The sequence below is a fragment of the Leopardus geoffroyi genome, chromosome C3, assembly GCF_018350155.1.
Source record: "Leopardus geoffroyi isolate Oge1 chromosome C3, O.geoffroyi_Oge1_pat1.0, whole genome shotgun sequence".
Classification (NCBI taxonomy): Eukaryota; Metazoa; Chordata; class Mammalia; order Carnivora; family Felidae; genus Leopardus; species Leopardus geoffroyi.
Genome location: NC_059338.1, coordinates 38,013,647 through 38,035,012, shown reverse-complemented (window position 1 = coordinate 38,035,012; position 21,366 = coordinate 38,013,647). Strand labels below are relative to the sequence as shown.

The following is a 21,366-nucleotide window of genomic DNA, read 5'->3' as shown; positions in this document are numbered from 1 at the left end:
ATGAGCCTACTCTTATTGGAGTGAAATATGAAATACAATTTGTGATGGTACAAAATTAAGAAAGGTGGGGCTAATAGAAGTAAAAGGCTATTAGGTAGATATTAGAGATTATAAGAATGATAGCTTGTCTAAGTTATGATTCAGTTCGAAGTAAGTCATAACTTAGTTTAGAATGTTAAGAAAAGGTATGTCACAGTGATGAACAGTAAAGATATTAGTTAAATAAAAATGTGTTTGGCAAATGATTCATCCCCAGAATCCCTTTGGAGCCACAATACATTTACATAAAAGTTTTAAAAAAGAGAGAAAGAAAACAAACCAAATCCTTTTCTTACCAGTTGTAGGTGTCAATAAAACACTGGCCTCAGCACCATGGGACATACATAGATGGCCAAGAAAGGTCTCTGTATTAGAGGAGTTCCCCATCTAGAACACACTGACATTTATCTAAGGGACAATAATACCAAACAGAATGCACTAAGTTCCCTGGTAGTACGAATCAAAGTGCAATTCTAATGAGAGGACAGAGTTAAGAGTGATTCAGTTGAACTAAGGATGTTAGGGAAGATTTGAACGAGTAGCTGTCTTGTGAGTTAAACCTTGAAAGATGGGGTAGAATTTCAGTATTGAGGAAAGATCATTTGAATCCAAGGGATGACTGTTATAGAAGTTATGAAAACAGCAATCTACCTCTCATGTTGGAAGATGGTGAATAGCCCCCTGTGGCTACATGACACAATTAGGAGATCTGGAAGATCTGCTCTGTCAAGCAGGTTACCAGACCTGATGCCAAGGAACTTTGTCTTGATTCTCAAGGTAGTTGAGGGGATATTAAAATTTCTAAAGTAATGGACATGCTGTAACATTTGTTGAAGACCTCATTGTGTCTTCCTAACACATACTGAAAGCTACATGGGTGTAGTGCGAAGGTGGGTTAACAGGCCCATGCTTTCAAGAGATGGAAATTAGGAAGAGATGTATGTTGTGGTAGAGAGAATGGGAAGGAGGTGGATATTGAAGATTTGGCGAAAATGGAAATGACTAAATGTAGCAGTCATTTGGCTACATAAAAATGAGAGGACTTCTGGTTTCTGGTTTTGGTGGCTGGGATATTAGTTGATGCCATTAACTGGACCGAATGGAAGTTCTAAAGCCAATTGATTTTTGGATTTCAGGTGAGAAGTAAGAAAGAAAGAAAATTAGAAGTCTCTTCCCACTTCAGTGTGCCTCAGTGTCATTTAGGACACCTTTTTTGAACTTTAAACTCCTAGTAACCCCAATACTAAAAAAGTTAATCTATTAAGTTTGGGACAGGTGGGGTTTGGAAATCTGTATTTTCGTTAGCATCCTGAGTGATGCTGGTATAGGGAAGTTTACAAACCATACTTCAGAAGCAGTTTTTGAAAAGTAACAAAAGTGCAGCATGGTGATATCCCATTTGGCATGTATATGGCCTCTTCCTTGTTGTGATTTTCATCTCAAGTCTTTTTTTTAAATAGGCCTACCTTGAAATGAGTGGTTAATATACAGTCCTGACTTACTCTCATTTAAACATGGCTCACTTTCAGATCCTGATAATAAGATTCAGTATGCCATGTGTTTCTTAGGCAGGAAAATGTTATGCCCACAGAAAACCTTTTCCTTGATATTTCCTAATCACTTGTACGAAATTCTTTTCTTTAAAGCTTCAGTTAATACCTTCAGCATGTAACTGGTCCATCTTTTATTCAATGTGCAGATTGCTCTGAATTGTATGGTGAAGCTAGCCAAGGGCAGGCCTCATCTTAGCCAGTCAGTGGTTGAGACCTTGTTGACCCAGCTGCACAGTGCTCAGGATGCCGCGCGGATCCTGATGTGCCATTGCCTGGCGGCCATTGCCATGCAGCTGCCAGTGCTGGGCGACGGAATGCTCGGGGACCTCATGGAGCTCTACAAGGTGATCGGACGGTCAGCCACAGACAAGCAGCAGGAACTTCTGGTAAAGAGCCACCTTTTGAACCTGCCGGGGATGAAGAGATCTGGTGTAGTGGGAATTACTTTAGGAAGTCAACGTTACTGTTTGACTCTACTTAGATTAATTATGTAAGACCAAGAGTCTGCTGAAGTCAGAACAGAATTGGAACTGTGAGCTTTTGACTATTTCTACTTTTGATTTACAAAGCTCTGTTTAGTTCAAATCTAAAACTGCATTCTTCCCAAGCCCTGTCAAGTTGCTTAGTGTAGCCAAGCCTCCAGTCTGATATTTTTGTTTTATTACAAAGTGAAAATAATTTTTTTTCCCTTTCTAATGCAAAGCAGTAATGAACTAAACCCTATTTTGTACTTTCAAAAATGTAAGTTAAAGACGTAATGATAACAGTGACCATAAATTAGCTCAAATTCCTCTTTTCCAATTCAGGACCTCTGTAGCTGTTTAGAATCCTGTTTAGGTATCAGTATAGTCCTGGGGTTGGGAAAGGTGCATGCTTAGAAACAGAAGACAGGGAAGCTATATAATAATGTGTAGTTGGAAGTTCTCCAGGGCTGAGAGTAGGCTTCGCTCTAAATAAGCATAAATGAGATGTAAGCCTTAAGTTGGCCGCTTCATATTATGGTCATCTGAATTTAGGGCTTGGAGAAAAGTGTAATGAGATTTCTTACTCAAGCTCATTTTATATTTAATCCTCCGGGGAGAATTGTGTAAAAGATTACCCCCATTTCATTCCTACCAGGAAAAGTTACCCTTGATGACCAAGTGGCAGTAGCCATGGGAATGACATCATACAGTTATCCCAGCTTATGTGGACCTTTATATATATCAGCTTCAGAATACTAAGACACAGTTAACCAAGTTTATTTTTTATTGAAGCAGCATTTTCAACTAATGTTCTTTGTCCCTTTTTTGTTAGTACTACTGTGAGACAGTTTTAAATTATGAAACATAATATTAAAGCATAAGGAATAATATGAAAACATTTGCATCCGTCACCTAGCTTAAGAAAAAAAATCTTACCAGTACAGTTGAATTGTACTTCCCTATGTACCTCCCTAATAGTATCTTCTTCCTTCTCCCAGAGCTAACCAGTGTCCTGCATTTGGTGTTCATCGTTCCCATGCATGTTATACATTTACTACCTTGGTATATATCCTAAGTAATAAACAATATTCTTTTCATATTTTTAACTTTATATGAAGGTTATCTTGCTACATGAAATCTTTTGCATGTTGTCTCTTTGCCTGTTTGGTGGGAGCCATCTAATAGATAAGGGTATCTCTGGTTTACCCCTTTCACTACTATATGGTATTTCACTGTGTGATATCATAATCTCCTTATCCGTATTTATGGGCATTGTTTCTGATTACTTGCTATTACAAACAATACTCTGAGCAATGGGATAAATTGCTTAATGACTTCGAAGTGGAAAACTAATAAATGTCAAAGAAAAACAAATTTTGTTCTTTTTTGATGGGTTCTAATTTTTCTCGCTTTTGGTTAAAGTTATCTATGACATTGGATAGAATTACATGTTTTCTTCCTTATTTTTCTTACTTCTTTCTCAACGTTAGGTGAGTTTGGCCACTGTGATATTTGTAGCAAGTCAGAAAGCACTATCCGCTGAAGTAAAGGCAGTAATTAAGCAGCAGCTCGAAAGTGTCTCCAACGGATGGACTGTTTACCGAATTGCCAGACAGGCATCCAGAATGGTACGTGTTATCCTTCTGTGTGAACTGGGTTGGTGAAAGTGACAGGTTACAAACCTTTGATTGTGTGATTGTCACCCCTAGTCAAGATGGAAAGTAGATATGGAAGTATGTTTTAGTCACGGGATTGAAAGATGATAATGGAAAGGACCTAGTTTATAACTTTTCTCGTGTGTTATGGGGAAAGTTCCACGGGAATTCCAAAAATATGAACTCTTTTTGGCTGAAGAGTTTCAGCCACTTCATTTTGCCCTGTATTCTCATAACCACAGCTGCCTCCCACCCACCACTTCCATCCTCCATCATCAGTACACCAGATCTTTCTTCTTTCTCTCTCTCCAACCTTGTCATTCTTATTTGGAGATAGGGGCATGTTTTAGTAGGCTGTTCCCTTCTCAGCCATATGAAAAGCCTAACAATTTTTATTTTGTTTGAGAGAAATATAGAGCTTGGACAGTATAGAAATCCTTTGGGGATAAGACCAGAGAGCAAGTTTGAGAAGTGTTATTCTAGATATTGTAACACATGTTCTCATTTTACGGTGTTTCTCAAATGTGGGGAGGAGCTCTATCGAGAGAACAATTCTTTGTTATAGTCAATACCCCCAAGCATCCAGGCACTGCAGGATACCGAGCTCCCGTTCCCCCCAACAGCTCCCCTCCCTCGGTCATTTCGAGAGGCATTTGCGGTGCTGCTAATAATCACTTCAGGGAACTTACTGGAGTTCACATCCCACCTCCCCACTGCACTAACTAGCTCATACAGAATGACATACAGTAGGTGTTCATACTTTCTATAGTTTGAACTAAAATTCTAGATGTGAGTTATAGTTCATTCCATTTATTTTCTCTTTGGAACTGTTTTAGAAAAGAACTTCAGGCATTCTGTTATATAAAAGCAGCTCAGCATATTTTCTCTGAAGAAATACTTAGACTGAGTCTCAAAGAATTATATAATGTGAAGAATGATTGTTAAAACTTATCCAAGGTTTGAGTTTGTCTTTTAGCTGCCTCACTACCTAATTCAAGTGTAAGAATCTCATCATGTGCACACCACCCCCCCCTTTTTTAGGGTAACCATGACATGGCCAGAGAGCTTTATCAGAGTTTGCTGACTCAGGTTGCCTCAGAACATTTCTACTTCTGGCTGAATAGTCTGAAGGAGTTCTCACATGCAGAACAGTGCCTCACCGGGTTGCAAGAGGAGAACTATAGTTCAGCACTTTCTTGCATTGCTGAGTCTTTAAAATTCTACCACAAAGGGATTGCTTCCTTAACAGTAAGTACTCTTAATTCTCCTTTGGTGGTGATAACTTGATTCGTGTGAGAATGGTCTCCCTTTTCTTTTTGGGTTATTCTGTTCTAACTACCTTGAAAAATCTGCTGATAAATAGATTTAGCAATATTAAAACAATAAATAGGACGTGGTAGTAAATCCTTAACCCCTCCCCCACTTTTTAATATTCATAAGTTGATGGAAGTTTATCATTTTGTTTTTGTCAAGTACTAGGTACCACAGAGAAGAAGGATTACTGAATCCATGCAGAAAGGACACATGGAGATAGGTATTTCCTCTAGACTCCTAGTAATAAGACGTACTGGCTCAGTACCAACCATCACATGTAACTCCCTGCCCCCTATTTCATGCCTGGAAGCTGCTCACTAAGAAACTAGAGTTTCTTACTTTGTAGACAAAGAAGGAATTATCAAGGATGCTAGCGTCCCATTTTTACCCCTTTGTGATATCCTCCTATTCAAATTAATAGTCAGCCAGCTACTGTTTTTTGTTTTCTCTGCCAGGAGAGTAAAGGGGTTGCAGGAAGGGCAGACCATTAACATTTCTTACGTTTCCTTGAAATGAGTCGTATTCCAAAGTAAGAACCTATATCCAAGAGGAGCGTGTTCTGTATTAATGCAAAGATTTTTTTTCCCCTCAAGAGTAAAGAGTTTATATAATCAAAATTAGACAATTTGTAAGTATTGTCACCCAACTTTTAAGATTGTATATATTTACATGGAACCATAAAACTTTTGGTACCTGTTTACATATGTTTATCACATAATCTAAACTATTCTTAATGGTGGGCCATCCCAAAAGAGATGTTCCGAAGTAGAATAAAGAGTAAACAGATGTCACAAAAGAGACAGAATATTCAGACTCCTGTGGTACATATCTTTTGAAGTATAATTTCTTTTTTAGCTAGGATTAATCAGCAGCTGTTTTAAAAACGGGAATGCACAAATGGCTTCTCTCTAGCTCATGGTGCTCCCAGTAGCAGGGACTACTGTGATTCTTTCCTCTTGATTATTCCAGGAAAAGAGTGTTGTTACCTATATCAGGCTAATAAATGCCTCAGAAAATCAAAAGGTACGGTTATTGGTTGCGATCAGTAAAAGTATTTCATTTTCTAGTTCACATGGGGCTTGTTTATTCAGCACAGAAAATGGTTCCATCCGTGAAAGAAGCTCAGAGAACAGTGAAGCAGACAGAATTAATATTATGAAAATCCTGTTGAATATTTAATAGTCTTCTAATGATTTGTGTGGTATGTGTATTTAATGAGGCTTGGCAGTAATTAAGGATTGAATTCTGACATAGAAAGAAAGTACTCAGTTGACAGACAGAAAGCCCCTGTCTTCATCTCCGCTCTGCCGTTAACATATTATGACCTAAGGCAGGTTATTGGGCCTCACATCATCTCCTTTTGAAATGGAGTTCTTTTATTCAACAGACCATAAGCACTTACTATGTGCCAGACGCTGCTTTGAGGTTAAAAAAAAAAATCAGGAAATGATTCTCTTCTTGATAACAGGTTAGAGAAGAAGGCAGTATGATCTTTACAGTCATTTGGAACTTTCCACATTTCTGATTGTACTATACCATCAGGGTTTTTGTAAAGATTTTATTTTTATCATTCATTGGGCAAGTGTGGATTTGATACTAGCTTTGCATCTTTGTAACTGAGAAGATATGAGCACAGATGCCCTTCTATTCCTGCCACGTGAATGAGCTGATGTGAGATTTTACAGCTCTGTGAATTACCTCCTTCAGCCAAACTAAACAAGAGAAGCTCAACATTCTGTGCTTACGGGGACCCTACAGCGACGCTGGGTAGCTAATTTCCCAACACAGTGATTAATGATACAGTTATCTTGCTACTTAAGAATAAAAATTGTAAAAAGTATTTTAGTTTTCTGTGCTGTGTAACAAATCACCACAAATTTAGTGACTTAAGACAACACTCATTTATTATTTCACTGTGTCCATGAGCCAGAAGTCCAGACATGGCTTAGCTGGGTCCTCAGCTCATATTGACCTGGTTGCAGTCATGGTGTCTGCCAGGGCCAGTCTTGTCTGAGGCTCAAGGAAGCGCAGGGTCCTCTTCAGAACTCACGTTTGCAGAATTCATTTCCTCACAGCTGTAGAATCTGTGGAAGCTTCAAGTCCAGCAGGAAGATCTCTCACCTTCAAGACTGTCTTTTAATGGGCTCACCTGATTAGGGGAGATCCATCCAGAATATACGAATCTCTCTTTTGATTGATAGAAAGTCACTTCATTAAGGATCTAAATTACATCCCCCCAATTCATCACCTTTGTCATATTGCACTAGTTAGAAACAAGTAACAGGTTTCATTCACACTCAGAGATTACTGAAGATGTGGATACCAAGGGATATGAACCAGAGGAACCATCTTAGCATTCTGCCTACGATGGTAGATTGTTAACTTCATCTATTTTAAAAGAGTGAATATGTATAACATCTCCATATGCATTGTAGAGGGTATATAAAAGTGTAACAAATATCCAAGTATACCTGTCATCTTCAGGAAATGGGACATTACCATAGCTTCTAAAATTCATGCATATTCCTCCATGTTTGCAGACCATTTCCTACCCTACAGAGGTAACCACCATCCTGCATCTTGTGTGTACCGTTCCCTCGCCCTTCTTTATAATTTTAATGCGCTTTTTTGTAATTCTAGACAAGGTACCATTTTATGTTGTTTTTGAATTTTATATAAAAAGGAATCCTACATATTTGTATTCAACTTGCTTTATCTAAATTATGTTCTTTTTTTTTTTTTTTTTTAAGTTTTATTGATTTTGAGAGAGAGAGAGTGTGCGAGGGACAGCGTGCATGAGGGGAGGGGCAGAGTGAGAGGTTGAGAGAAGCCCAAGCAGGCTTCGCGCTGTCAGCACAGAGCCTGGTTTGGGCCTTGATCCCATGTACCATGAGATCGTGACCTGAGCTGAAATCGAGAGCTGGATGCTCAACCGACTGAGCCACCCAGGCTCCCCCATCTAAATGATGTTCTTAAGATTTATTCATCTTATTATGTGAAGCTCTAGGTCCGTTTTACTGCTGTATATTCTTTTTTTTTTTTTTTTTTCAACGTTTATTTATTTTTGGGACAGAGAGAGACAGAGCATGAACGGGGGAGGGGCAGAGAGAGAGGGAGACACAGAATCGGAAACAGGCTCCAGGCTCTGAGCCATCAGCCCAGAGCCTGACGCGGGGCTCGAACTCCCGGACCGCGAGATCGTGACCTGGCTGAAGTCGGACGCTTACCCGACTGCGCCACCCAGGCGCCCCTATATTCTTATATCATATGAATATTTGCCCCTCCTAGTGTTGATAGAAATTTTCATTTTTCCAGTTTTTTGCTAGTATAACAGTACTGCTGTGAACATGCTTGTACATGTCTTTCGATACACCTATGTAAAGCTTTCTCTAGGACAGTCATTCTCAGTTGGGGATGATTTCATCCTTCCAGAGGACATTTGGCAATGTCTAGAGACATTTTTGGTCATCGTGATTTGTCATGGTATTACTGGCATTTATAGCGAGCACAGGCCAGAGATGCTGCTAAACATCCAACAATCCACAGGACAAGTCCCCTCAACAAAGAATTACTCGGTTCAAAATGTGGCTGGTACACTGAGGTTGAAAACCCTCTTCTGGGGCAGTAGACCTCAGTCGAAGTGGTGTATCTGTCCCATGCTCCAAAGTGTGTGGGGATGTTTCTCTTTGTCATAGGGTAAGGGGGACTGCTACTGGCTTTAATCCTGAAATGCCCAGGACACTCCTGCCTCTGCTAAGAAATACTGCTCTGATATATTTCCTAGGAGGATAATGGCAAGGTTATGTGTACCTTCAACTGACTAACTAATACCAGGAGCCTCTCTACAGTGGTTTACAAACTTCTAGTCCTCCCAGCAGGGTGTAAGAGTTCTGTTGCTCTGCATTGTTCTCCTGACTTGGTATATTCTAGAAGTTCTGATTGACATTTCTCAAGTCATTAATTCAATTAAACATTTTACTTACTTATTTTCTTATTTATTAGGTATAAATGACATGTAACATACTGGTTTCAGGTATATAACACAATGATTCAATATTTGTATATATTGTAAGATGATCACTACAGTAAGTATAGTTAGTTAATATCCATCATCAGCATACACAGTTATAAAAATTTTTCTCGTGCTGACAACTTAAGATCTACTCTTTTAGCACCTTTCAAACATGCAATACAGTATTATTAACTATACTCACCATACTATACACAATATCCCCATGATTTATTTATTTTATACCTGGGAGTTTATACTTTTGACCCCCTTCACCCATTTCACCCACCTACCTACCACCGTCCCCCCCACCTCCCCACCTCTGGCAACCACAAATCTATTCCCTGTATTTATGAGCTTGGGGTTTTTTTTGTTTTTTTGTTTTGTATTCCACATATAAATGAGATCATACAACGTTTGTCTTTGTCTGACTTATTTCACTTAGCATAATGCCCTCATGGTCCATCGGTGTTATTGCAGATGGCAAAATTTCACTTTTTTATGACTGAATAATATTCCATTATATATATGCACCACATTTCCTGTATCCATTCATCTGTCGATGGACGTTTGGGTTGTTGCCATATCTATTGTAAATAATGCTGTAATGAACATGGGGGTGCATATATGAGATAATGTTTTTGTTTTCTTCAGATGAATACCCAGATGTGGAATTGCTGGATTATATGGTAGTTCTGTTTTTAGTTTTTTGAGAAACCTTCCATACCGTTTTCCATAGTGGCTCACACCAGTTTACATTCCCACTAACAGTATATCAGAGTTTCCTTCTCTCCACATCCTTGATAATATTTATTTCTTATCTTTTTGATGATGGTTATTCTAACAGATATGAAGTGATATCTTGTGGTTTTGATTTGCATTTCCCTGATGATTAGTGATGATGAGCATCTTTTCGTGTACCTCTTGGCCATCTTTATGTCTTCTTTGGAAAAATGTCTAGTCAGATCTACTAATTTTGTAATCAGATTGTTGTTTGTTTTGTTTTGTTTTGTTATTGGGTTAATAAGAGTTCTTTATATATTTTGGATATTAGCCCCTTGTCAGATATAGGATTTGCAAATCTTTTCTCCCATTCAGTAGTTACCTTTTTATTTTCTTGAAACAATTGAACATTTGTTTCATATTTGGCCACTTGTACTTTGTGTGTGTGTGCGTGTGTGTGTGCGCGCACTCGCGCGTGCATGTGTGTGTGTGTGTGTGTGTGAGAGAGAGAGAGAGAGAGAAAAGATGTTTCACAGAAGTGAAAGTTGAAGTTTTTTGTTCATTTTCCTAGCAGGCTGGCTATCTTATTGATTTGTCAGAGTTCCTTATATGTTGTGGATACTAGTTTTTTTATAGGTGATATGAGTTGCAAATATCTTATTTTGTAGCTTTTATTCCCCACTTTCTATCTTTTGATGAACAGTAGTTCTTAGTAGTCTAAGACTTAATGATCTAAGTTATTGGTCTTTCTTCCTTTTTGGTTTTTGTTTTAAATTTTTTTTCCCCAGTTCATGCTTCCTTTACCTTTGTAGCTTGTTTTGCTCAGCTTTATGTTTATTCATTCATTTTATTGTTTTTACATATTGTGGTAATTCATTCATTTTCATTGCCCTGTGATATTCTTTTGGTGACTGTTAAAGCAATTTGTTTATTTTTGATATCACTGGGGAACATTTGGATTATTTCCAGTTTGGGACTGTTAAGAGTAATTTGATATGAATATTCTAATGTACATCTTTTGGTAGACGTGTGCATTTCTTCTGAATGGTAGTGCTGTGTCATAAGATGTACTGAGATTCAGCTTTAATAAATACCAACAAAAGTTTCCCATGGTGGTTTCCAGCTCAGACTCTTACCAGTATAAATGCTTTTTGGGGTTCATAGTGTTTCTTGAATTTATGGCTTGATGACTTTGATCATTTTCAAACATTTGGCCATTGTCTCTTCAGCTATAGCTTCTGTCCCTTTCTCTTTCATTTAGGACTCCAGATACCTACAATAACTCTTTTCACCATGTTTCATTTTTCTCTTACATTCTCTTCTGCATTTTCCATCTTTTTATCTCTCTGTTCTTAGCTCTATGTATGTTCTTCTGACCTATCTTCCAATTCAGTGATTCTTACATTGTGTCTAATCTGCTGTCAGACCTATTCATTAGGTCCTTAATTTCATTTGTTGTGTTTTTTTTTTTTTTTCAGTTCCAGAATTTCCATTTGGCTATTTTATATTTTCCAGTTCTCTGTCAGGACTCTGTCTTGCCATTTACTTTCTTTTAACTAATTCATGTCCGATGTTCTGTTTTCTGGATCCATTGTGGCTTGTGTCTTAGACTGATTTTTCTGCCTCTTGGTTTGGAGAATTTTGTCTTTTTTGTATGCTAGGTAGTTTTTTATTTGGTTTTGGACACTGTGGATGAAAAAGTATCCGATTACATCATCCAGAGCCTTACATCTCTTTCTTTGCCCTTGGCAGGCAGTTAGGGTAAGATCACCTTAATCCAACCAGGGACTGAACTGATTCAAAGCTAGGCTCCAGTCCTGGAGAGAGCCAGTACATTTTTGGGTTCTCCTGACTCCTGGGGCGTAGCCCTTTGAGGTTATAGCCAAAAGCCTGAAATGTTCTTCCCAGCACCCCCTTGGTCCTAGGAGATTGCCAGCAATTCTGCTCAGCTTCTCAGACTCTCAGGAGCAGCTTGCAAGTTAGCAAATATCTCAAGGGAGAAAATGTTACCAAATGTTAGTCTCGCCTCGCATTTTCCATCTCTCCATGATTTTTTACTTCAAAATCCTTTTTTGCCTTAAGCTCTTCAGTGCTTTCAAATAGATGTTCTTAATATTGTATTCAGTCTTCACTGCTGTTGTTAGCAGGAGGCCTGGTCTAAAACAGTCTAGGCCATGATTGCTTTATGCTTGGCTTATTCTTTCAAAATCTGAGCTTATAGTAAGCAAAATAAGCCAGACACAAAAAGACACATGATACGTGATTCCACTTGTACGAGATATGTAAAGAAGTCGGATTTATAGGAACAACAGTACAATGGTGGTTGCCAGGTCCAAAGTTTGCATTATGGCTTACACATACACACACACACCTTGTTTTTTAACTGGGCTCATCAGATAGCTTTCTTTTAAGCCATGTTGGTTTCTTTAGGTAGCTCCATTTAGAAAATTGGGTGGGGGGGCACCTGGGTGGCCCAGTCAGTTAAGCATCTAACTTTGGCTCAGGTCATGATCTCACGGTTCATGGGTTCAAGCCCTGCGTAGGGCTCTGTGCTGGAGCCTGGAACCTGCTTTGAATTCTGTGTCTCCCTCTCTGCCTCTCCCCGACTCATGCTCTGTCTCTCTCTCTCTCTCTGTCTCTCTGTCTCTCAAAGGAAATAAACTTTAAAAATAAAAAAAGAAAATTGGGTAAGTACTACAAGTCAACAGTTAAGTAGTGTTATTTGCATACCTAACAAAGATTTAACTGTAAATATTTAGGGGAAAAGAAAGAAGGAAGGGAAAAAAAGCAAGGAAGGAGAAAAATAGTTATTTAACGGGGAAGTAAAATAGCAATCCAAATAGTGGGGATAGCTCTTCCCAATTAGCTGATGCCTCAGAGTAAGCCTTAGGGAGAGTTCTGAGTCTGTTGTTCCTTCATTGGCATGTGTTGAATTCACTGAATATCATTCCTCCTTGAGGAAGTTGCAAGGGTAATATTAGTTACATATAATTTTTGTTTTACCTGTTAACCTTAGATTCCCAATTTCTGTTTTAGCTTTAGTTTCAATACAAAGAAAAGTAAATAATATCCTTTATATTCCTTATTAGCATTATGCATACTGCTATAAATCTAAGTTTTATTTCTTACACATTTTCTGTCTTTCATGGGTGATCTTACCGTAAAGCCTCTGACCTCTATGACAAATCTATCTTTTCTGTGTTCTTTTGAACATGTGTTATATCTAGCATTGCTTTCCTTCAGTTTAACACAATCCAAGATGCATAGTCACTTTCAAGATGACCATCTTATATCATCAATAAAATATTCAAAAATAAATCCAGAATTGCGGTAAATCTCCCTCATTGTAACTACATCTTGTTTCTCTTTCAGTTTTATAATGCATGTTGGGACAAGATTGCCAGTGTTTTTTGTCTGGTCAGACGGTCTGTATTTATATAAAAGTATCATATACACCTACTTGTATTCCTGACCATTGTAAAGTTACTGACAAGCAGTAAGTTAAAAATAGCAGGTAGTAGTTTAAGGAGCAGAGGAGGTCTTATAAGAGCAAACTAAATCTCTAAGGAATTAAAAACAATTGAACTGATCTGTTTGATCTCCTAATCTATGCTGTGTCATGATTAGAACAGACATCCCAAAAGCATGAAAACCACAGAATTCGCTATATTGAGTACAATTATTACCTCTAACTACTATAGCTCTATTTATATGTAGCTTTTAAATATCATCAAGGACCTTGGAATTTAAGAAGGATACTAGAGCAGGTGTGTGTTCTAGGGAGTGGCTAAGTCCTAGAGTAAAATATGAATACTACCAAATAACAAAACTTACTATTTGACATTAAAAGTAGAGCGAAGTACACTAAGGTCAATATGTGATACTTGGCTAGATGGTAATATTGTACCTGACTTCCCTAAGTCAAATGCGTTGCTCTCCTGCTGAAAGGATAGTGTTAAGTGAGGTAGTATCTAAGGAGCAAACAGCATCAGCATGTTTTAAGCTAGTCGTATCAGAGGAAAATTATTTTCACTATGCCTCCATTTATTGTTAATTTAGCATATTTTTGGTATGCCTTGTGTTGAAAGCACCATGCTCGGTTCTCTGCTAGAGTAGTTGCTGAGTAGTTAAAAGTTGTCCTGGTTCGTTGCCAATGAGTCTCTGGCTTGACTTAACATTTTTTGCCCCCTCTACGTAGCAAATGTTGCTTTTACTATCCAGGACCCTGGATAAGTACCCTGATACTTCTCCATCTTCGTTGAAACTTATTTGTGTGTTTTGAACTGTTCTTCCTTCCATTAGCCTCTCTGTGCATTCTAAACATGTCTACTCAGAAATTCTTTTTAGTATTAATCTGGGCTCACAGTGGGAAAATGCAGCTATGAGACAACATGTTTTTTTAACAGTGACTGTCTAGCACCATGTTTCTTCTGCCCTTCTCTTTCTTTCCTCCTTCACTTCCCAACTTTTAAAAATCCTATTCATGATTCCAGTGATGAGAATTTCAGGTTAGAAAGGTAGGAAGGTGGTGGGGTGCCTGGGGTGGCTCAGTTGGTTAAGCCTCTGACTTTGGCTCAGGTCATGATCTCACGGTTCGTGGGTTCGAGCCCCACGTTGGGCTCTGTGCTGACAACATGGAACCTGCTTGGAATTCTGTGTCTCCTTCTCTCTTTACCCCTCCCCTGCTTCCGCTCCATTTGTCAAAAATAAATAAACGTTAAAAAAAATTTTTTTTTAATTTTTTTTAACATTTATTTATTTTTGAGACAGAGAGAGACAGAGCATGAATGGGAGAGGGTCAGAGAGAGAGGGAGACACAGAATCTGAAACAGGCTCCAGGCTCTGAGCTGTCAGCACAGAGCCCGACGTGGGGCTCGAACCCACAGACCGCGATATCATGACCTGAGTCGAAGTCCGACACCCAACCGACTGAGCCACCCAGGCGCCCCTAAAAAAAATTTTTTTTTAAAGAAAGTAAGGTGGTGATAAGGGGGTTTTGGAAGAATGATAATGTCCTTGAAGTGTCCCTCAAATGATAACCTACTGGTGATGATTGAACCAACCCACATGCTGTAGAGACTGTGAATGTAGGAAGTAAGGAACCTGAATGCTGATGAAACATAGTTTTTCAGAGCTGATGCTAAGTATGCTAAGTTTTTCTTTCTAATATTACATCATTCCTCTTATAATGTAGGTGTTTGTTTATCCATCAGTGTTAGAGCTACTGCTCTTATGCACAAACGGTGCCGGATACTTTTTGTCTGGCCCCATCTTGTTCTTATGTTTATTTTGTCTTATATTTATCTTTTTCCCCCCAGGCTGCCAGTACACCACTGAATCCTTTAAGTTTTCAGTGTGAATTTGTAAAACTCAGGATTGACCTTCTACAAGCCTTCTCTCAACTTATCTGTACTTGCAATAGCCTAAAGACAAGCCCTCCACCTGCAATTGCCACAACCATTGCCATGACCTTAGGGAATGACCTTCAGAGGTGTGGTCGCATCTCCAATCAGGTGTGTCTTAACTTTATTTTCAGTGCAGTGTTTATTTATACTTTAGAGGTTTTTGAGGTTAGTTGTGAGATGAAAAATTCTGAAATCAGCGGTTTGACTAAAAGACATTAACTATCAAATGCTTATTAACTCATCTGTCTTGCCAAAAATAGGCTGACATTTTTTTAGTGGCAAAATGATTGAAGATGTCTCACTAGGTGCTGCATGTTTATAACTGTATTAATTGTTTTAGTGGAACTGGAAGCTAAAAAAGCAATGTTTTTTGTTTCTGTGTATTATATGTATTATTATACTTCCTTGAACGTTTACCATCTTTGTTAATTTTATTTAACAATGTTTGTAAGAATGAATGGAATGGAAATGAAGAGTTGAACTACTTTTGGATTTGTTTGTTTGAGGAGGGTTTTTTTTTTTTTTTGTGGTCTGTTATTATACAATAATGATAGCATGTTTGTTTCTGGTAATGGATACTTTTCCTTCTTTCAGATGAAACAGTCCATGGAAGAATTCCGAAGCCTTGCTTCCCGATATGGGGATCTTTACCAGGCATCTTTTGATGCTGATTCAGCAACTTTGAGGAATGTGGAACTATATCCTAAGCCGCCTCGTTATTTCTTGTTCTCTGGAAGTATTCTTTTAAATGTAGAGTTAATGCTTCAGATGTCCTTGACTAAAAAATATATAGTAGATAAGCCTACAAATTTATTATAATTAATAGCTTCTCTTTTGAAATCTAGTATGAGCAGTACAGTTGTACTTTTTAACTTCAGCCAGGCTTTAAAAATTAATGGTGACTCAGTGGTGGCCTTTCTCCACCGCTAAGAAGAGCATCCAAAACCCGGGTCCCCCGGTGTCGCATACTTGGTGCTCACTTGAGCTGCAGCGGAAAACGTAACACATTTTCCCACCAGAAAACCATTTTCTCTTTTGCATCACTTCTGTTTTCTTCATGGTGAACAACCCTGGTTCCCATCACCTTTATTAATGATCTATTATTCCATAATCTTCATTGTCCCTTTTGTTCCCTAAGCCTTCCTTGGGTTTTCCGTATTTTCTTATTAGCAGCCTCAAACCCTTTTTGAAAGGAGGGCAGAGATAAATTGTTTTTAAGTTGTAGGGCCTATAAACCAGTAGTTCTGGGCCTTTTGGGTTTCTAAGTAAAAACCTTATGAATGCTGTGGACCCTCTCCTCTCCAGAATGCATTTATACACACCCCCCAGCAGATTTGTAAAGTTGCAGTAGGGTTAACAGATCCCTTGAGCCCCAGCTTAGGAACCTCTAGGGTATCTAGAGACCATTTTGGTTGTTGCTGTTTTTAACTTTTATCAGTGAAACTTCTACATCTAAGCAGAAGAAAACCATTTCTGTGATTGAATCACAGGGCCTGTTACTTGGTTCCCACCCCCTACCCCACCCCCACATTAGGCAGCCTCTGAAGTACTCTTCCTGGAACAGAATGTGAGAGTCACTATTATAAACAATAAAAGGGGGAAAAATAGAGTCCCAAACTATTTGATTTGATAACATTATTGCTGCCTTCACTTAAAATGTGGTCCTCATCTCGACTTGAACTTCAGAGAATATAAAGTCTATGTGGATTTCTCTCTTTTCATGTATAACCTTAACGTCCATCCAGACAGCAGCAGAGCTGTTTACTGATATCTCATGCAATAGAAGCCCTCATTTTGGATCCAGAATCAGCAAGGTATTTCTAATAATAGTTTACATTGAAGTACATTTTCAAATATGTTATCTTACCTAGTCATCACAACAGTGTTTTGGAAGAGGTTTTACAGAAGAACAAAGAACAGGGACTTCTCCAGTATTTACCTGAGGTCACAGCTACTGACAAAACATGGATTTTCCGACTCCATTGTTTATTTACCTCCTGCCTCCTATTTTTAAAACACTGACCTGGAAAAATAACGAAGAAGAAATTCTTTGAAATTTGAATATTTTCTTCTTGTGTACTGTAACTAAATTTTGGTATGGAAAACTGGGTTAATAATATAATTAAGCTTGACATTTTTATTCTTTGGTTTCCTAAACAAAAAGATATTCCTATTTTTGCTTCATTAATATTCTTCTCTCCTCTTCCATTAACTAATTATTCAGGAATGTGCCACTGGTTTTTTTTGTTTGTTTTTTTGTTTTTTTCCCATTATACTATTCTGTTTTGGAATGTGCATTTTCAGGTGTCTGTAATTTCCAATCTAATAAGGCCTGTGATTCCAGGGTCAGCTTTCTCAAAGAATACAATCAACAAAGCAGGGTAAAATTTCTCTACCCTGAAGCATTCACTCACCATTTCCTTTCCGGACAATAGCAAAGTCCTTGCTTCTGTCTTAAAATTCTGCCTACTCCTAGACTAGGCCGCTTGGCTATCTTTTTCCCATTCATCTGATCCATTTTAATATTTTCATAACATACTAATATTTGCTTATTTTTCCTTTTATCCTGTTCTCACCAGTGTTCATTTTCCCTTCAGACCTGCAGTGCTTGTTTTTAAAAAAACAAACCCCTTCCTTTTAAGTTTCAAAGTGTGCTTACACTTTCATGTACTTTGCAGAGTCTTTGCCAATTAATTGCTGATTCAAGACTCACATCACACCATTTTTTATTGTGCCATACTCATTTTACTTCTTAGCACCCAGATATCATTGTACTGTTGACTGGTATGATAGGCATGTTTTTCTCTTGATTGACTTTTTTTTTTTTTTTTTTTTTTTTAACGTTTATTTTATTTTTGGGACAGAGAGAGACAAAGCATGAACGGGGGAGGGGCAGAGAGAGAGGGAGACACAGAATCAGAAACAGGCTCCAGGCTCTGAGCCATCAGCCCAGAGCCCGACGCGGGGCTCGAACTCACGGACCGCGAGATGGTGACCTGGCTGAAGTCGGACGCTTAACCGACTGCGCCACCCAGGCGCCCCTTGATTGACTTTTTAACAGAGAGATTGAGTACACTGTCAGCAGGGATGGGGTGAAGGGAGTTATCCAGCCAGCTTACTCGTGCTGCTACTCTCTTTCTTACTCTTCTCCGCCCCCTCTCACTCTCCAAACCAGTTCTCCTAGCCTCTGCCCTTCATAGCAGGGAAAAGTTGGAAAAGAAAGCTTGTACCTTGAAGGAGGGTTCTTTGGGTTTCATTCTCAATAGTATACAACTGCTAAGAGTGGCTTCCTCCTAAAACTTCTGTTCTCGATATTATATATTCTGTGCCTTCCAAGTAAAGAAGGACTTGCAGCTAAAAAAGAACCTCAAGAGGACCTCTTTTGCACTGCTGGTGGGAATGCAAACTGGCACAGCCACTCTGGAAGTCAGTATGGAGGTTCCTCAAAAAATTAAAAATGGAACTACCCTGTGACCAGCAATTGCTCTACTAGGTATTTATCCAAGGGATACAGGTGTGCTGTTTTGAAGGGACACGTGCACCCTAATGTTCATAGCAGCACTATCGACAATAGCCAAAGTATGGAAAAAGCTCAAATGCCCATCGATTGATGAATAGGCAAAGAAGGTATGGTATATATATACAATGGAGTATTACTCGACAATCAAAAAGAATGAATCTTACCATTTGCAACTACGTGGATGGAACTAGAAGGTATTATCCTAAGCAAAATTAGAGAAAGACAGATATCATATGACTTCATTCATATGTGGAATTTAAGATATAAAACATGAAAATAAGGAGAGGAAGCAAAAATAATATAAAAAGGTGGGGGGGGGGGGACAAAACAGAAGAGACTCTTAAATATGGAGAGCAAACTGAGGGTTGCCAGAGGGGTTGGGGGGGGGGGGATGGGCTAAATGGGGCAAGGGACATTAAGGAAGACCCTTGTTGGGATGAGCACTGGATGTTATACATAGGGGATGAATCACTGGAATCTACTCTTGAAATCATTATTGCCCTACATGCTAACTCACTTGTTAATAATAACAATAAATAAATAAATAAACTTAAAAGTTAATTTAAAAAAAAAACTCAAGAAAAGGAGGCATAACATTGGTATTTCACTGTAGTTTTTACAAAAATGTGTCTATCTTTTTCATAGCCTAGAAGCTTTTTTGGAAGAAGGCATCTTGTCTTACTATTCAGCTTTGTATCTCTAGCACCTAATATAGTGCCTGAACCAATAACAGTAAATATGGATTATGACAGGGTAGATGTTTATAATTATGAATTGTCTACCTCATTCCAACTTTTTAGAATTATCAGGAAGAAATATTTTGAGATGGTGGTTCATTGCATTTTGCTATTCTGACTTTTTATTTGTAATAAGTCCTTTGCACTTAATCTTTATGTTACTGCCTAAAAGATAAGCGAACACTTCCTGGCTATGACAGAATAAATAGACTGGACTTTTCCTTTTACTGCGAACAACTAAAACCTGGATAAAACATAAAAGTTTTATGTAAAACTGTAAACAGTTAACTGTTTACAGACACTGGACAACAGGAAATTCAGGAATGTCATCCCTTGGTGAAGGGACACAAATAAGGTAAACCCTACCATAGTCTTTCCTTTCTTTTCCCTGGAGGCACTCAGCAGAACACAGTGGTCTTGCTTAGTTGAAGAGATAGGAATCAGGGTTCAGGGAACCAGAAGAAGCTAGAACTTGCAGGACAGAATACAGGGGAGAGAAAGCAGCTTTCCAGGGAAAGAGCTCCAGAAATTTCATACGCTGTGATTCTTTGGCTGAAGATTAGCATATGTGTACTAAGATACACATATGTAAGGGAAACTGCACAAGGCCAGGCAAAAAACAACTACTGGGGGAAGAACGATGACCAGAAGTTATAAGCTGAACAATTCCTAGAGTCCACACATGTCTGAGAAATGTTTTGAGTTCCACCTAGCCAAATGGAGAGACCTTATTGAACACTGAGAGCATTCAGAAGAAACACCAGAAGGGTCACACCACCTTAGCAATAGGGCTAAACTAAGTCTAGAGCAGTCTTTCAGATAAGCTTTAAATGAATCAGGATTATAAACAAGTAACTTGACTGTCTACCAAAACAAAATTTAACATTCTCTAAAGACAATAAAATAAAAAGTTCAACAGTATAAAATCCACACTTGTAGCATCAGATCAAGAATTATTAGACATGAGAGGAAGCAGGAAAATGTGACATAACCAGGAGAAAATTAAGTCATTTAGGAAAAAGACTCAACAAATGACAGATGATGGAATTTACAGAGTTGGATTCTAGAATAGTTATTACTAATATTTTCAGAGATTTAAAGGTAAAAGATAATTAGGAGAAAAATTAAAGATGTAAAAAGGACCACATGGAATTTCTAGAGCTAAAAAATACAGTATCTTGATTTTGCCTTTATTTTTGAAAGATAATTTTGATGGATATAGAATTCAACTTTGGGTTAGGTTTAATGGTACATTCGATATTGCAAGAGAAAAGTTCAGTGAACTTGGAAGACATAACAATAAAAACTACCCAGACCAGACAGTGAAATAAGAAACAGCCTGATAAACAACAGAGTCAAAACTAGCCTGTGGAACAGTATCATTTGTACTAATATATACATGTAACCACAAATCCTAGAAAGAGGGGAATGAAGGAAAGGGAAATATTTAAATGGCTGAAGTTTTTTAACGTTTAATTAAACATGTAAACCCACAGATTCAAGAAGCTTAACAAACCACAAGTAAGGTAAACAAAGAAAACCATAACAAGGCATACATTGTAATCAAATTGCTGAAAACCAATGATGAAGAGAAAAAATTTAAATGGAGAAAGGGAGTGCATAGAAGGGAAAAAAGATCAGAAATCCACTGATTTCTCATCAGAAATAATGCAAGCCAGAAGACAATTAGAACATCGTTAAAGTTATGAAAGTGAAAAAGGTAACCCAGTATTCTATATTCAGTAAAAATTACCCTTCAGTAATTAAGACTAAATAAAGGCCTTTTCAGACAAAATCTGAGGAAACTTGTTACCACCAGATGTGCACTACTAGAAATGTTAAGTTCTCCAGACTGAAGTGAAACCATTTCCACTGTAAACTTAGAGCTACAAAACAGAGTGAAGGGCACTGGAAATGGTAAATATGTCACTAAATATAAAAGACGAC

The 21,366-nt window shown here is 38.1% G+C and overlaps 1 protein-coding gene across 1 annotated transcript in view; it reads left to right on the top strand.

The window, feature by feature from the left end:
- INTS7 (integrator complex subunit 7) overlaps positions 1-21,366 on the top strand; it is a 93,738-nt gene that overhangs the window by 59,447 nt on the left and 12,925 nt on the right. Inside the window, exons 11-16 of the mRNA XM_045452462.1 lie at positions 1,739-1,978; positions 3,547-3,684; positions 4,753-4,959; positions 15,076-15,270; positions 15,757-15,860; positions 16,908-16,976. Of these exons, the coding sequence (XP_045308418.1) occupies positions 1,739-1,978; positions 3,547-3,684; positions 4,753-4,959; positions 15,076-15,270; positions 15,757-15,860; positions 16,908-16,976 (953 nt within the window). The remainder of the gene's footprint in view (positions 1-1,738; positions 1,979-3,546; positions 3,685-4,752; positions 4,960-15,075; positions 15,271-15,756; positions 15,861-16,907; positions 16,977-21,366) is intronic.